Source organism: Vulpes vulpes, chromosome 6 (genome assembly GCF_048418805.1).
Source record: "Vulpes vulpes isolate BD-2025 chromosome 6, VulVul3, whole genome shotgun sequence".
Lineage (NCBI taxonomy): Eukaryota > Metazoa > Chordata > Mammalia > Carnivora > Canidae > Vulpes > Vulpes vulpes.
Window position 1 is genome coordinate 63,074,539 of NC_132785.1, and position 18,223 is coordinate 63,092,761.

Genomic DNA, 18,223 nt, shown 5'->3' on the forward strand with positions numbered 1-18,223 from the left:
TTTCTCTGGCTGGTCTAGCCTGGCTCCAACGACCTCAGGGTGGCAGATCTCTATATGCTGAGTCTCTTAGGGAGCACATAGAACATTCTGTAAACATCCTTTGGGGGCTCCTGCTCACTGCTAATACATTTGACGTGGAGATTGGGCTCTGCTTCAACTTCTTTCATCCTTTCCCTTTCAGTGGTTAAGAGCATTGTTTCTGTAGCCACAGTAACCTGGTCTGAATCCCAGACATACTACCTATACCCTGTGTGACTGTGCAGCTGCACCTTAGCAGACTCTAAGCTTAGGGTGGGTCGTGGTCTGGTGAGGTCAAGAAAAGACCCAGAGACAGCGATTGAGATGTAGGGTTTCCTGTAAGTTATGTATAGGGTCTGTAGGAGCAGCCGACTGGACAAAGCACCCGCTGCTGGGATCTACATGCAGCAAGTTTTACATCACAGCAACTTAGCAATTCTCAGTGGTCCTTCCCCTCTTTTCATGACCAGCGCTTCCCAGAATATCAAGGCCTGACACCTGTGAACTTTGTTACAAGGGAGACACTCTGGGTTGGCCACCCACAGGGCCCTGACCTTGAACACTGAACAACACATTCTGCTGCACATTCTGCTTGATAGGAATAGAGACAGAGGACAAGATCTCTACACTTTCAACATGGGCATTCAGGGTATGCTTGCACAAACTAGCTACGCAGCATGTGCCACACAGTGATCGTGGGAAAGTAACAGCCTCTCTGAATCTGTGTCTTCATCTGTGAAATGGAGGTATTAATCATATTTCATTAGGTAAGGATGTATAAGATACAGTCCCCAAATCTCAGGGGCATCGAAAAGCAAAGGTTTATTTTTCACTCCTGTGACATGTTAGATGTGGGTGGCTTGGCATCTCTTTTTCCTTCCTGGACGCAGGGGTGGAGCAGCCGTATCTGGACTAGCTATTCTCAGGAGAGGGGAAGATCAAGAGAGCTGATGGGACAGCTCTTAGGAACCAGACCACCTATCACAAGGTAATAACCGCATCTTCCTTACCATTGTTGTAAGAATTAAACGAGATGAAGCATGAGTATTCTGCACTTAATAAGGGCTCAAGAAATGTTGGGTAGTATTATTATCATTTATTGTTATTACTTCCAGCTGTCGATGAAAGTTTTTCCATTCACTAGACTGGACTACATCTGACTTGCGAAGAGAAGAAATTGTAATCATTCCCAATATTCAATTGGAGAAAAAAAAAACACTGAGTCTAAGGGCACAGGCTTTCGAGGACCGTGGACTGACTCTTCATGAGGATGGTCCTAGACAAGTTACTTAATCTCCCTGCGTCTTAGTTTCCACCGTCTGAAAATGGGGTCCCTGGGACTACGGTGTAGGCTTGTTATTAGAGCCCAATCAGCCCAATCCCGTGCACCAGAGCAGGAGCCGAGTATCTGTTCAATTACTGAACGTGGATCTTAGACTAATTTCAAATATCCCGTGAGCCGTATGCATAACCCGACTACCACTCTGCTGTATGGCGGGACCTTCTAGGTCTTTTCCGTCTTTTGGGTCTCCGCTCAAACTGGCACCGCCCCAGAGACAGCTTCCCTGATGGCACCATTTACAGCGGTTCCCCCGCTTCTTAAAATCGTCTCGCTCCGTCATTGCTTACTTAATAGCTGTCTCCGCCACCTGAAGGCCAACTCCAGGAAATCAGGGACCCTGCCCTGGGTCCTCAGCATCCTCGCCCGTAAAGCTGGCAGGCGGAGGAGGAAGCGCCGGGCGCAGGCTGCCGGGCCCACCCGCCTCTCGCCCCGCCCGACTCGGGCTCGAGCTCCTCCCGGGCGGGCCCCGCCCCCGCTGGGCGAGGCCTACAGCGCTCGGCCGGCCGCGTGCGGGCCGTCGTCCGCGGGGAGGGCGCCACGTCACGCGCTGGGCGGAAGGGGCGTGGCCGGGGGCGTGGCCGGGGGCGTGGCCGGGAGCGAGGTCCCCGCAGCCGCCCGCGCGGTGCCGCCGCCTGAGTCGCCGCGGTGGCCGCGCCGGGCCGGCCGCTCAGGCAGCTCGGAGGCCACTCTGTTTGGGGTCCTCGCCGCCCTTCCACGTCTCCCGGAAGAGGAGCCGGGCCGCGGCGGGGCCGGAGCAGGTTCGGCGCTGCCGGGCCGCTGGCCGCGGGCGCTGAGGTGGGGCGGCCCGGGAGGGCGCCGAGGCCGCAGTGCAGCCGCGCCCGAGTCCCCAGGTGAGGCGGCGCGTGGGCCCAGTGGGCCGGACGGGTCCGCCGCGGCGTAACGGCCTTGGGCGCGGGCCGGCCCGCGAGCCTCCGCGTGTGGGGCGAGGGGCGGGCGGGCGAGCTCCCGGGGCCGCAGCAGGTGCTCGGGGCCGGCGTCTCCCCTCCGCCCGGCTCGGCCGCGCCGCCCGCCCCAGGGGCCCTGCGAGGGCGGGGAGCCGCGGAGCTCCCGCGCCGTGTTGACGCCCGGCCTCGGAGCAGGCCCTGCCGCTGCTGGGTGCGGACCCCGCCCGCCGTGCCCGTCGCCCTCTCCGCCGCCGGGTGGGCCGTCCCTGGGCGCAGCGCCTGAGACGTCCCCGAGGGCACCGCACCTCCTAGGCCCGCGGAGCTGCGACCCGGGCACGTGCCCAGGACCCGCGCTCGTCCTGAAAGTGGTGCCCGGTGTTAAGGCGCGGGCTGCTGTTCGAGGCCCTCTGGACCTTGGAGCGGGAGGCGGGTTAGGGCGCCGGCGCGTGTGTTCTGGCCGCGCTCCCGGCGGGACTGTTTTCCGCCCGCTGACCGCCTCGTCCCGGCTCGCCAGCTACGAGATACACAGGCCGGGATCGGCCCCATTCTGTAAGGAGCAGGTGTAGAGGGTGAGTTCCTTCTTGAGGTTACTCAGATGCTGAGAGGCTAGATGGAAGGGCGGGGGCTAAAAAGAGTGGGTTTGGCCGACTTGGACTTGAGCTGCGAAGCTGCCATCTGGACTCTGGGATCTTTCTAAATCTTTTCCCCATTTGGGGAAAAAGGAATACTGCTGCTGACCGCATAATGTGGTCGTGAAGAACTATGTGTGACACGTACAACGAGACAGGAAGAAGCCACGTAAAACGTGGAGGGTGGTGAGGGGGAAGCATAGCATGTGAGCAGAATGATGGGACCTCACCTGGGTGGGTTCTGAAGCAGACGCCAGTGGAGACTGAGAACAAGAAAGAGGTAACCGAAAGAGCATTCCAGGACCGAGGAACAGTGCGCACATTCAAGAAACAGTTGTTGACTGATTTGTAAGGTATTCTTCTGTAAGGACTAATTCATCACTGATTCATTGTGGCACACTGCGAGTACTCAGGTCTGCTTATCAGATACATGGCTATGCGGTCTTTTTTTTTTTTTTTTTTTTTATTCTGAACTAGCCAGTGTGCACATAGTAGGTACTGAGTGTGTAAATTATTGTAGGTGTACTTTACGCAGATTACGTGCACACCTAAATTATCCATGATAATACCGCATGCTGTATGTTAACACAAGGATGGATTTAGTATCAGAAGTTTATTCAGGTTTTAGCACCTTAAGGCAAACTTTAGGGAATTGTTTTTATTTGGTTGTACTGCAATTTTGCCATCTCAGATATTTGCTTTTTGAATGCATTTGCTACATTAATATTTGCCTTTTGTTGAAATAGTTATAACCCTAGCGATAGGTGTGATTATTATGGTAATGGCAATTACTAAAATGAGTGTCTGCTGTGTGTCAGGCATTTTGCAAAGAGTTTTTTAAATCTATTATGTCATCTTTAAGCTGTCCTATAATGTAAGTACACTTATTTTCCTCATTTTCTAGATAAAGCTTTTCAGTTCAAAGTAGATTGCTCAAGGTTACATAGTTAGTAAGAGGCACGGTTAGGCTTTCAGTCCAGGATTGTGTGACTCTGGAGCCTGGTCCTAACTGCTATGCTCTGCTGTTATACCATCCTAATCACTTTATGTCGTTTTTATAGGTTCACCGATAGCACTCTTCTGCTTCCAACATGTCCTGGTTTGCCGATCTTGCGGGAAAGGCAGAAGATCTTTTAAATCGAGTTGATCAAGGGGCTGCAACAGCTCTCAGTAGAAAAGAGAACCCCAGCAACAGCATATATAACAAAAATGCTGACTATCCTGAACTCCAGCAAAATACAGATTTGACTTATCAGACTGAATCTAAAGCCACATATATTTCCTCAGCAGCTGATAACATTAGAAATCAGAAAGCCACTATCTTAGCTGGCACCGCAAATGTAAAAGTAGGCTCCAGGACGCCAGTGGAGGCTTCCCATCCTGTTGAAAATGCATCTGTTCCTAGGCCGTCATCCCAGTTCGTTCGAAGAAAAAAGTCAGAACCTGATGATGAGCTGCTGTTTGACTTTCTTAATAGTTCCCAGAAGGAGCCTTCCGGGAGGGTGGAAATCAAAAAAGAAAAGAGCAAGACACCTGTCTTTCAGAGCTCTCGGACAGCAACTGTCAGTTCTATGAACACCAGCAAAACCACCGTGAAAACCATTGAGGAAAATCCTCCTGGGAGCCAAAATGATGGTAGTTAATCAGCCCTCTGTTTCTTTTAGAGTAAAGAAAATTGGATGTGTTATCATAGCCTGAAATGTTCTGATAGTGTTTCTCATCTTCTGTTTTATTACCTTTTCCCACTGGTACAGAGGCAGTCTCTGAAATGTGTGGTATAAACAAGGGTGACAACATGTCATGCTATTAGTCAATATACTATTATAATAGGGACGTTTAAATGCTGTCTGTTCGGTAACTTTGCCCAGCCTAGCATCTAAGAAATTCTGTCCAGAATGATTTTCTAAGATATTTTAAAATACAAAAAAGGCAGTTTTGAAATCTGAAAGAAAACGTAGTTTTGGATTTGGGACTGTCTCATTTCATTTCTTTCCGGGATTATAAAATAAGAGGCTGTACTTCATATATATCCTGGATTGTGAGGATTTGTGTGTGTGTGTGTGTGTGTGTGTTTTCCCTGTGCATCCCTCAGAAGTAAAGGTGAGAGACTGAACTTCAATCCAAGCTGGAGGGTTGAAGGCATTGACATGGTAGTGAAGTAACAGTTTAGAATTCTTGTTTTCAGTTATTTAGTTTGATGTGAAATTGCCTCTACCTGTGTATCTTCTCACCCCAAAAAATGAAGTTAACATGGTAATGTGGCTAATTCAAGTACTTACTTACCATTTTTAAAATAGTAATACACATGATAGGTTCTTCCAGAGATTCTTTATAGAGATGATGATTAACGGAAGCTGGTTATTTTCTTAAATGTTACAGCTTCTCCCACAGTCTTGGCTGTTGGTGAATAAAATCTGTCTTGTATCTTCAAGATAAAGTGGTAAAGAGGCAAGTTTGGGGGGGCTTTCAAGTCCAGGTCATGCAGTAGCAGTTGACTAATTATGTACACACACCTACATATCTCTCAGCAGGGTCTGGTGGGTGAGACATGTGTGAACAGATAATTTACATAAAGTATATTAGTATATAGTATAGTAAATACAGTAATTGATATACGGTTGGAGTATTGTGGAGGCACTAAGGAGAAAGGAACTAATTGCCTAAGGTATTAAGTGATGATTCACGGGGGGGTCTGTAATATGAGCTGGGACTTAAAGAAAGAGTAGAAGTTTTCCAGAAAAGGAGGATTGGAGACAGCATTCAGTGCAGAGAATCTTTAAAAAGTTTGTTTAGAATAGTTGCTCTGGGACAGTAGTGAAGAAAATGAAGTTAGCAGAGGTTGGGAGCTGCTTCTGAAGGCCCTGTATACCTCTGTTTACATGTTTAAACCCATTATTCGTACACATCATTCTTAAAGAGTGGTCCCTGAACGACCTGCATTTAAACATTTGTGTGATTAATAAAAAATGGGTTCCTCCCCAGACTTCTTGAATCAGACTTTCTGGGGACAGAGCCATGGCATGTGATATTTTTGTTTTGTTCTCCAGGTGGTTACTAGGCCAGTGTAAGGTGGAAGTGACATAGCAATGTGGTGTTAACAGAGGTCTTTCAAAGAAAGTTACAATATTTTTTACTTTTAAGGAAAACCTCTTAGATTTGTCAAAGGATGGATCAAGGGAAAGCTGGTTAGAACCAGTTAATACATGGGAGTTTTGGGTTTTTTTTAAGAAGATTTTATTTATTTATTTGACATAGAGGAGGAGAGAGCATAAGTGGGGGTGGGTGGGTAGCAGGGACAGGGAGAAGCAGACTCCCCACTGAACAAGAGAGCCCACCATGCCATGGGGGCGCTTTGGAGCTCCATTCCAGGAGCCCGTGATCATGACCGGAGCAGAAGGCTGACCCTTAACTGACCATTCCACCCAGGTACCCCAATACATGGAAGTTTTAAAGATTAAATTTTATTTCTCTAGGGCAGGGTCTCTCAATCTTGGGACTACTGACATTTTGGGTAGAATAAATCTTTGTTGTTGGAAGTTGTCCTGTCCTTTGTAGGATGTGCAGCAGCATCCCTGGCCTCCTACCCCATTAGATGCCAATGGCATACCCACTTGTGACAACCAAAAATGTTTCTCTATATTCCCAGACGTCCCTTGGAGAACAAGGTCACCCTAGGTTGAAAACCAGTGCCCTAGGATGCCTAGAAATATCCATAAATGGAATTGCTGAGTTGTGAGGTGTGCTGGTGTTCAAGTATACTGGTACACCAGAGTTGTTTTCTGAAGAAGTTGTACCAATTTATACTTGACCAACTGTGGTTAATATTCCTTTTGCTCTGCATTCTCACCAATATGGGATATTTTCAATGACTTTATGCTTTGTTACTCAGATGTGAAAAGTTTTGTTGTTTTTTACTTTTCTCAGTATTAATGAGGTCGAGCATCTTTTCAGATATTTATTCAGATTTCATCTTCTGGGAAGTGCCTGTTCAAGTCCTTTGATCAGTTTTTTTCCAGTGGATCATTTGTCTTTTTCCTTATTGATTCATAGATATTCTTCATATATTTCAGATGAAAAAGAAGAGAGGAGTTGAAAATCTGTTATCTCAACAACCAGTATCATTCATTGAAAATATTTCCTTTCTCTATCAATCTGCAGTGTCACCCCTGGCATATTACCAAGTATCCGTCTCTACATCACTGTTTTTTAAGTGCACTGTGGCACTTAATTCTGTTTCATTGGGCTATTTGCTTTTGTGCCAGTGCCACACTGTCTTAATTAATGTAGTTTTATAGTATTTTGATATCTCCTAGAGGAATTTCTCCCACCTGGTCCTTCAAGAGTGTATTGGCTATTCTTGGACTTTTTCTTACATCCATATTCATTTTAGAATTTTCTTTCCAATTCTACAAAAAATCTGTTAGCCTTTTTATTGGGAGTCCATTGCTTCTATGTGGACAGTTAGTTGAGTAAGAATCAGCATCTTTACATTACTGAGGTTTTTACCCATTATAACATGGTATAATCTCAATTCAAGTTTTAAATGTCTTTCATTAAGATTTTATAGTTTTCTCCATGAAGGTCTTATGTATTTTTTGAAACTTGTAGATGGTATCCTTTTTAATTTTTGCTTTCTGTTGCTGATGTATTGGCTTTTAACACAACGATCTCTACATAGCTCTTAATCTTCATATTTTTCTGTGCATTCATTTAGATTTTAAACAACACGGTATCTGTAGATAATGATAGTTTGGTTTCTTCTTAATCCTTTTTTATCTTTTAAAAAAAAATCTTTTCGTTGCCCCACTGCATTGGCTCGAACTGAAAACCAATTTTGTATCTTTGTCTTAAACAGAAGGCTTTGTTTCACCAAATACAATGTATGTGTTAGGCTTCTCATAGGTACTTTTTTAAATCAAGTGTAGAATGTTTCTATATATATCTAGTTTGAATTTTACTGTTCAATTTTAGCAGTGTTTTCTTCTGTATGCGTAAGATAGCATATGATTTTTTACGATTTTTGTTCATTAATATTAATGTGGTATACTTTTAGCTTGCTAATATTCTGGTTAGGATTTTTGCATTTATTTCATAAGCCAAATTGACCTGTAATATTGTTAGATTTCAATATTAGTTATGTTAGCCTTATAAAATGAATTGCAAAATGTTCCCTCCTTTTCTGTTGTCTTAATTATTTGATGTAAGATTATTTATTCCCTGATTGTTTGCTGGAACTCACTGGTAAAACCATTAGGGTCTAGGGTGGTATTATTGGTGGTATTATTTTATTTTATTTTATTTATTTATTTGAGTGAGAGCACAAGCCTAGGGGAAGGGCAGAGGGAGAAGGACAAGGAGATTCTCCGGAGCAGGGAGTCTGATGTAGGGCTGGATCCCAGGATCCTGTGATCACGACCTGAGCTGAAGGCAGATAGATGATCAGTGGACTAAGCCACACAGGCGCCCCTGCAGTATTCTTAATGGAAGATTTTAACTATTGATTCCACTGGTTTTCCATTTCTTCTGTTTTTGGTAAATTACATTTTTTTTTCCCTAAGAGTTTATGTATTCCATATACACTTTGGGAGATTATATTTATTTTACTTAATTTTAGGGAAATAATGAAAGTGTCATAGCTGAAACAAACCCAGTTGGACACTAATACATTCATACTGACCCTGTAGAAACTAAAGTTTGATCACAGATACTACCAGAAAAATATCAATATCTGGCACTGGGCTAAATGCCCCCCCCCTTTATTTTTAAATAGTGTTAAGTATAACTCACATATAATATATTATACGTTTTTAAGTATACAGTTTGGTAGGTTTCAACATAGTACACATCTAAAAATTTTTTGGCATAGTGTTTATGATATGTCCCATTTTAATTCTCTCTAGCAAGTTTGTTTTCTATTTTGTTAATTTCTGATCTTTATTGTTAATTTCTGCTTTGGGGTTTATTCTGTTTTGTTTTGTTTTTTTATTTATTTACCCATGAGAGACACAGAGAGAGAGAGAGAGAGAGGCAGAGACACAGGCAGAGGGAGAACCAAGCTCCATGCAGGGAGCCCAACGTGAAACTCAATCCCGGGTCTCCAGGATCAGGCCCTGGGCTGAAGGTGGCAATAAACCGCTGCCACCCGGGCTGCCTAAACACTATAGATGTCCTTCTAAAATACAACTTTAGGTATATCCCTCAAGTTTGGATATATATTTCTTTTTTTTTTTTTTTAATTTATTTATTTATGATAGTCATCACAGAGAGAGAGAGAGAGGCAGAGACATAGGCAGAGGGAGAAGCAGGCTCCATGCAGGGAGCCTGATTTGGGATTCGATCCCGGGTCTCCAGGATCGCGCCCTGGGCCAAAGGCAGGCGCTAAACCGCTGCGCCACCCAGGGATCCCTGGATATATATTTCTTTTGAAGGATCTCTATTTTGGAAATTTCAAGCATATCAAAGTAGATTTTGATGACTCCCTCCAATATTACTTATTGTCTGGCTACATTAATCAACACTTGACAGCCATTCTTATTTTATTTATACCCCCTATTTTCCATCCCTTCCTTTACTTTTACCTTCCACAGAATTATTTTGAAGCAAATCAAAGATCTCCTATCGTTTCTTCTAGAAATACTTCATTTTATTACTCTAAAAATGCAAGCTTTATTTTTTTTAAAAAATTAATTTGAGAAGAGGGGTACAAGCAGGGGGAGGGGCAGAGGGAGAGAGAGAAGCAGACTCCTCACTGAGCAGGGAGCAGGGAGTAGGGTTCATCCCAAGACCCTCAGATCATGACCTGAGCTGAAGTCAGGTGCTTAACTGCCCGAACCACCCAGGTGCCCCAATATGCAAGCTTTAAAAATGAACATCCATGCCATTATCACCCTAAAACTTTAATAATTCCTTAGTGTCTTCTAGTGCCTAGTCATTATTCAGATTTCCATTTATCTCATAATTTTTTTCTGTATATTGAAATGCACAAATCTTAGCTATACAGGGAAATGGTTATATCTATGTAACACACACTTTGATGATGATGAACACTTCTTTCCCCTTTCCCTCATGTCCCTTTCCAGTTAATCTTTCCACCCTATTTCCCTAACTACCACTGTTGTGATTTTTTTTACCTTAGTTTTTTTTTTCTTTTAAATATATATATATATATATTTATTCATGAGAGACACACAGAGAAAGGCAGAGACACAGGCAGAGAGAGAAGTAGCAGGCTCTATGCAGGGAGCCTGATGTGGGACTGGATCCCAGGTCTCCAGGATCATGCCCTGAGCCAAAGACAAGACGCTCAACCACTGAGCCACCCAGGCATCCCTTTTACCTTAGTTTTTGTCCTAAAGCTTCATATAAATGGAAACGTGTAGTATATATGTGTGCACACTCTCTTTTCTGACTTCTTTTACTCATCATTTTAGATTCATCCATGTTATTGGGTATATCAGTAGGTCTTTTTTATTCTCTAGTGTTCTATCGAATATTCCACAATTTATCCGTTTTCTTTTATGGGCAATGGATTGTTTCCAGTTTTTGGTTATTGTGAATAAAGCTGCTATGAACATTCTTGCACTTGTCTATTTTGTGGGAAAAATGTTTTCATTTCTCTTGGAAATGAAAACCTGGGAGGGGAGTCACTGGGTGAAATAGGTGCATATTTAATTTCATAAGAAATCGCAGAACCTTTTTCTACAGTGGATATATTGTGTTGTACTCCCACCGGTAATCTGTGACAGTTCTGGCTGCTTCACATCTTTGTCAGCATTTGGTGTTGTCCTTTTAATTTTAGCCATTCAGGCTGGTTTGTATTGGTTCTCATTGTGGTTTTAATTTGCATTTCCTTGATCACTGAAGATGTTGAGAACTTTTTCATATGCTTTTTGATCATTTATCTTTCTTTGTGAAGTGTCAGCTTTTTTACCCATATAGTTACTTAGTCCATTTTATCGTTTAGATATAGTTCGCTTTGTAGCATATACCTGATTTTTTTAAGTAAAACATGTATTTGGATCACAGTACTGAAAACAAGATGAATCTGAATTTACGAGTCTCTCTTTTTGTAAGGCACTTTAGATTCCAGTTTGGTATGTAACAAATTGCTCTGACCTGTTGTTACTTTCCTTGCTGAAACCCACAGCTGTTCTTTTGTGCCTTTCTAGTATTTTCACTGAAAAGACTTTTTTTTTAAGAAAATGCTTTGGAGACAAAGGGAAACAAACTCTTTTTACCTAAACCTAACTGCTTAAATTATCTCTGATTTTCTCCTTTCCAGAACTGTATTCTTGTGCTTGTTCTTTATCACCATTCATTCAGTACATCCAAATTTTGAAATCCTTAGAGCTCTATAGCCTCCATGTAGGACAATGAAATTTCATCAAAAGGAAATATTTTGAGAATTTAAGTGATCTTTTTTTATGATATTTTAGCTATAGCAGTCACCTTGAGCCAAAAGACATTCTACCAAAGTAAGCTTTTTATGTGTATGTAGTGAGTGTTCCAGTGTCACAAAAATATACTCTCTTTCTTACAGAAACCTCTAATAATTCAGATTCTGGCCATGAAGTTCAGGAGGATTCTTCAAAAGAAAATGTATCATCAAGTGCTGCCTCCACTGACCACAACCCAACACCTACTCATGATGGCAAATCACATGAACTGTCTAATCTCCGATTGGAGAATCAACTGTTGAGGAATGAAGTTCAGTCTTTAAATCAGGAAATGGCCTCATTACTCCAAAGATCCAAGGAAACTCAAGAAGGTAGAGCCTTATTTAAATTGTGGAGGATTAGGAATTTAATATTTTAAAATAAACAGAACGTGATTACACTGAAACTTAGAAATATTTCACATGAAATTTATAGTGTTTCTGTAGAACTATAGGGCCTAGATTTAGAAATGGGACCAGCCATCATCCTTCCAACCTGAAACAGAGCATTGGCTTGTTTGGTCATTCTTTAGGAGTTATGAAATTTGAGAATTGAGAACATTAGTAATCATCTGGTTAATTTGATGTCTTCTGAACCTTAGAGGGGACTGTTCATGAACCAAAGGTGGGATTAAACAAAGGAGTGCACCTGTAGGCGTGGTCAGAGTATTGCACTGCTCCAGGAGATGTAAAGTGAACATGGAATTCAGTTTGAATAATACCCTCTTGAAATATGCAGTAAAGAGGCCCTAGAGTAGAAAACCCTTGGATTCCTCAGAAATGGGTAATTTAAAAGTAAATAATCCTATGAATGAGGTTGTGGGGCCAGAATATGTTAGTCCTAACATAAGTGTGGCTGAGGGAAAAAAAAGGGAGAAGAGAAGGAGTCTCTGCCTTGGTTCCTGGCAGTGATTGGAAAGGAGTGCAGGGACAGTGGGAAATGTTTTGCCAAGACACAGATGGAAGCCCAGAAGAGTACAAGAGGAAGAAAGTTGAAGGCTTGTTGGACTGAGTTCAGCAAAAGCTTCACTTTACCAGACCCATGTAGACAGAGAAATAGAGCTTTTGCTGAGACCCTATAAAGTTTGCTTTAATATTGAAAACAAAATATTTTTTTGCTTGCAAGCTGCTGTTACAGATGATATGCAAGGATGTGGAAATCTGTACTGCATTGTTCTTTTTGCACCAATGTTCTCAATTTTAAAAATAGATCTTTTTGCTACAGTAATCAAGAGAAACAGATTTTTTTCCTGTTTATCTTCAGGTTTTGATTTTGTTTGTTTTGGTCTTACTGGGGTGTACGTTATCTACCCTTGATTTGTATTTGCATTCTTCCTGTCCCTCGCAGAACTCCACAAATCCACTCACTGGTTTAGTGTTCTGAACTCTGCTGTATACTGATTTTGGCTCCCAAATGCTTTATGATATGTCTCAAAAAGAATTTTTTTTATAGAAAAGCAGCTCACATCATGCCCTTTCCAACCTATTAACTGTAATATAGATGTGAATGATGGCCTTGAGAAATGAGTATCCCATTTGGAGCAAATTTGAAGATATATGTAAGCTCTTAATTTTGGCAGTAAATATGATAGGGACACAAAAGAGAGTCTGTATGTGCTCTGAGAAAAATGTATTTGCACGAATAGAGAAATTTCTCTCTCTCTTTTTTAAAGAATTAAACAAAGCAAGAGCAAGAGTTGAAAAGTGGAATGTTGACCATTCAAAGAGTGATCGAATAACTCGAGAACTTCGAGCCCAAGTAGATGACCTGACTGAAGCGGTGGCCGCCAAGGACTCTCAACTGGCTGTGCTGAAAGTGAGGCTACAGGAAGCTGACCAGCTCCTGAACACTCGCACTGAAGCCCTGGAAGCCTTACAGAGTGAAAAGTCACGGTAGCTCATTCGAGTAATAATGAAAAAGGGAACTGGAAAGATTCATTCCAATATTAAGTAATGATAAACACTGTAGTGTGTACTACCTTATGAAAACTTAGCTTTTGTAATTCAGAGAGGGAAAATTTATATTTTAATAATGTTGGAAATGTGCTTGATTAAAAGTTGATTATTCGAATCTTGAGATGCATTGCTAGCAAATTCTGAATCTAAAAATATTAGAAAAACATAGTGTTACTAATTTTTTGACGTATAATGACATGTTATATATGCATATATTTGGATGCCTAAAAATATAGATTGTATTCCATTAAAAGGCAAAAAGATATCTTTAAGAATATTTTAGTCAAGGGATCCCTGGTGGCTCAGTTGGTTAAGCATCTGCCTTCAGCTTACGTCATGATTCCAGGTTCTTGGGATTGAGCCCTGCATTGGGCTCCCTGCTTGGTGGGGAGCTTGCTTCTCCTTCTCCCTCTGATGCTCCCCCTGCTTGTGCTCTCTCTCTCTCTGTCAAATAAATAAATAAAATCTTTTCTAAAAAGAATATTTTAGTCAAACCATCTTTTTTTTTAAAGATTTTTTAATTTTGGAGGGGTGGGTAAAGGGGCAGAAGGAGAGAGAGAGAGAGAGAGAGAGAGGGAGAATCTCAAGTAGACTCTGTGCTGAACATGAAGCCCAACATAGGGCTTGATCTCAGGACCCTGAGATCACAACCTGAGCCGAAACCAGGAGTCAGATGCTTAACCAGCTATGCCACCCAGGCACCCCAGTCGAACCATCTCTTTAGTGCTAACAAGCCAGTGCTTTAAAAATTAATCCCCCTAAAAAAAAAAAAAATTAATCCCCCTTATCACTTGTACACTGTCCTTTCAAGTGATGTCTTTTCTTTTAGAATAATGCAGGATCACAGCGAAGGTAGCAGCCTGCAGAACCAAGCTCTGCAAACCCTTCAGGAGAGATTGCATGAAGCGGATGCCGCCCGGAAGAGAGAGCAAGAGAGCTGTAAACAAATACAGGTTAGAGAGGAGGAATGACTTTATGCTGCTTTATAATGCATTTACTATTTAATAAAATTCTGTAGTGCATTTTGGAAAAATCTCTGTGACAAAAACCAAGTGTTTGAAACTTTAGCTTCATTCTTGCTAAATTTGCTTATTACTCTTACGTACTGGAATACAATTAAAGTTCAACATCCTCTGTGATCAACAGGATGTCGGCAGGAAATGTGGGGACTTTTCTTCTGAGACGGTACTTGAAGGGATGATGCATAGGTTGGACAGTGGTCCCAGAGAGAAGGGGTGTTACATTCTCTGTAGAGAAACCTCTGTCAATAGTAAAAGGGGAACAGCCCCTCAGCACCCCTTAAAAAAAGAAATATAACTAAAACAGATAATACTGATTAGAGATAAAATATTTTTTCGTTTAATTTTATTGTGCAACAAACATTACCATTATTTGATGAAAAGCTGATTTGAGGCCTCTTAAAACTAGATGGTGCTGAGAAACTTTTGAATAAGACACTTTGCTAAGTGAGGGAAAAAAAGCTGGTGTGAAGCATCTTGTTTATTTTTTTTAAAGCTTTTTCTGACTCCAGTTTAATCTGATTCTTTTATTTCCAGAGAAAGTTGTGCATAATATGTAGAGTTTTACTCTTAAACACATTTTTTTTTTTTTTTTTTTTGCATTTTAGTTCAGTGATTCTCAACCCTGTCTATACATTAGAATTACTTTGTAGCTTTTAATACTTTCTGATGCTGGGTCTTTACTCCAGGGAATCCCATCCCACTGTGTGAGGTAGGGCATAAGTAGTGGTGTTTAAGTTTTGTAAGATTCACAGGTGTATCTATTGGCCAGTAAGGTTGAGGACCACTGGTCCAGCCTGTTTTTTCAACAGGTAAAAATAGTTCAGCTCTGAAAGTAACTATCAGCTAGTGTGGGTTTTTTTGAAAATCTTATGAATGTATTTTACTAAACACAGTATATCCAAAGTACTGTCATTTTGGGACACCTGAGTGGCACAGTCCGTTAAGTGTCTGACTCTTGATCTTAGCTCAGGTCTTGATCTTAGGATTATGAGTTCAAGTCCTGCTTCAGGCTCCATGCTGGGCACGGAGCCTATTTAAAAACACCAACAAAAATCAAAGTTCTATCATTTCAACATGTAGCCTTTTTTTTTTTTTTTAAGATTTTATTTATTTATTCATGAGAGACACAGAGAGAGAGAGGCAGAGACATAGGCAGATGGAAAAGCAGGCTCCAGTCAGGGAGCCTGATGTGGGGACTCGATCCCGGGACTCCAGGATCACACCCTGGGCCAAAGGCAGGTGCTAAACCACTGAGCCACCCAGGCGTCCCTCAACATTGTAGTTAATAATAAAAATCATTAATGATTTTTAATGAGATATTTTACATTTGTTTTTCCAAACTGACTCTTTAAAATATGGTATATTTTATACTTAATTCAGTCATAAATATTCTCACATAATACTTAATCTATATTTAGATTTCATAAAATTTAGAGGTGAAAAAATAATTCACATACCCAGTTGTTATAAACATATTCAGAAGTTTTCCCCTAACGGACAATTCCTCAAAAAGCTAAGCGTAGAGTTACCATGTGACCTAGCAGTTCTGTCCTAGGTGTATACCCAAGAGAATTGAAAATATCTGTCCATGAAAATTATACATGGATGTTCATAGCATTATTCACAATAGCCCTGAACTGGAAATACTACAATATCCATCAGTTGCTGAATGGATAAACAAAGTGTATATACAAGGAGATGTCATTCAGCTATGAAAAGGAATGAAGTACTGATTCATGCTACGACAGGGATGAACCTATAAGAGATTATGCTAAATGAAAGACACCAAAGGCCACATATTGCATATTTCTTTTTCTTCAAAATAGAAGTTAATATTGGGTCAAAGGTTTATGGCTTGAATTATTGCTGTGTGAACTATAAATGCTTTTGGACTTCTGCCTCACTTTCTGAGTATTTTGGTGATGGGAGCTTTTGAGAAGGTAAAATATAAATCTCAGAACTAGATAGGCTAATAAGTGATAGGCCTTGTGTTTTCCTAGAGTGTGCTTTAAAAGTTTCTTAAGCTAAAAAATTACATTCATGAGAAAATTGAAATAAAAGGAAAACAGTCGTGCTATTAAAAAAGATGTAGTGGTTTACTTATAGTTTTCATTTGCTTTTTAAAAAAAATTTACTTAGAGAGAGGGTCTTAAGCAGACTCCACACTGAGTGCAAAGCCTGATGTGGGGCTCGAGCTCAGGATCCTGAGATCATGACCTGATCTAAAACCACGAGTTGAATGCTTAACCAGCTGAGCCACCCAGGTGCCCCTTCATTTGCTTTCTGATAGACTTTCTGTTTTTATCCATTGATCAGCTAGTATCAGGCTGACCAGATTCACCTTGGAAATTTTTTTTTTAATTTTTTAAATTTATTTATGATAGTTACACACACACACACACACACACAGAGAGAGAGAAGCAGGCTCCATGCACGGGGAGCCCGACGTGGGATTTGATCCCAGATCTCCAGGATCGCGCCCTGGACCAAAGGCAGGCGCCAAACCGCTGCACCACCCAGGGATCCCCACCTTGGAAATTTCTTACAGATTTTCATTTCCAAGCCTACTCTTAGAAATTCCAAGTCAGTAAGCCTAGGGAAGGCTTTGGGTGGCAGTATTTATTTAAAACTCCTTAATTGATTCTGATGCATTTCCATATTTGGGAGCCAACTACGTTAGATTCCCTATTCTTCAGTTCCTAACAAATGAAGTGTTTTTTTGTTTCTAACTTCCCTGGTATGTTGCTGGGCTGAGCTAAAAAATCCCATAAGACATCTGATCAGATGGTTGTAAAATATATTTCAAAGGAAATGGTATAAGTAAAATGTAAAAATTTGTCACAGAGTGAGTTTGCTGCACGCCTTAATAAGATGGAAGTGGAACGTCAGAATTTGGTAGAAGCAGTTACTTTGGCAGAAAGAAAATACTCGGACGAGAAGAAGAGAGTCGATGAGCTACAGCAGCAAGTCAAAGTGTACAAGTCCAACTTGGAGTCCTCTAAGCAGGAATTAATTGATTACAAGCAAAAAGCTACCAGAATACTCCAAGTAAGCATGAAATATATTCTTTTGGATGTTAGGATTTGCCGGTGGGAGACACTTTCTGACTCCATATAGATCTGTGAGAGGATTTGTTTATGTTTGGCTGGGTTGGCTCACTTCAGGTGCCTTCCTCAGAGGTATTACAGAAAGCTGAGATGTCCCTTGTTCCTACCACTTTTCTTTCTTTTTATTTAAAATTTTCTGTCACAGCCCCGGTCAGGTCTTCCACCTGTCACCTTAAACATGGCAATATGGACATGTGTTGTCAAGCAGACACTTTATTCTTCGTGGCTGATCCTCCATTGAGTCTTTCAGAGCCACTGGTCTCAGCCTCAGTCAGCGTCCCCCATGTCATCTCAGGGAGTGTTCAGCTTCTCTTTCCTGAGGGAGAGGTATCCTTTCATCTTTTCCTAGGAGGGTTTACAGCCTGTAGACTGGTTCCTCTTCTGCCTTATGTCAGCTCTTCCTCCTATATCTGTCCTCTCCCTTTGTCTTCCTCTCTGCCTCCTTTTTACAGCTCAGCTTGCTCAAGAGCATATGGTTACTTGGTGGAAAAACAAAGACTAGATCTTGGAACTCCTGCCTGAGGGAAAAAACAATATTTTGTCTTTTTGACCACTTGGATCCATTTCCCTATCCTTTCTTTCACCATTAGACTTACTGGAATTGTTTTAAATATGCTGTCTTTCTCTTAGAGCTGTTAACTTTAACCCCTTTGTGTAATTTCTGTCCCTGGTACACTTCTGGAATTGTCTTCCCAGATGCCTGAGTATGTATTTTCTTTCTTTGTTTCCATGCACTTTGATTTGGGTAGAGTGTTGGACACTGTTAGCCCTCCTGCCTTCTTAAACTCCTGTTTCTGCTGCCACTGCACT

At 41.7% G+C, this 18,223-nt stretch overlaps 1 protein-coding gene across 2 annotated transcripts in view; it reads left to right on the forward strand.

The window, feature by feature from the left end:
* Positions 1 to 2,016: 2,016 nt before the first annotated feature.
* Positions 2,017 to 18,223, forward strand: part of GOLGA5 (golgin A5) — a 32,794-nt gene continuing 16,587 nt past the window's right edge. Inside the window, exons 1-6 of one of the 2 annotated variants that reach the window (XM_072761173.1) lie at positions 2,017 to 2,211; positions 3,956 to 4,529; positions 11,434 to 11,661; positions 13,002 to 13,221; positions 14,114 to 14,237; positions 17,151 to 17,354. In XM_072761173.1, coding sequence (XP_072617274.1) covers positions 3,986 to 4,529; positions 11,434 to 11,661; positions 13,002 to 13,221; positions 14,114 to 14,237; positions 17,151 to 17,354 — 1,320 coding nt within the window. In that variant the 5' untranslated portion in view covers positions 2,017 to 2,211; positions 3,956 to 3,985. Of the gene's footprint in view, positions 2,212 to 2,346; positions 2,835 to 3,955; positions 4,530 to 11,433; positions 11,662 to 13,001; positions 13,222 to 14,113; positions 14,238 to 17,150; positions 17,355 to 18,223 lie in introns of those variants that run through there. The other variant, XM_025985566.2, reaches the window with a different exon arrangement.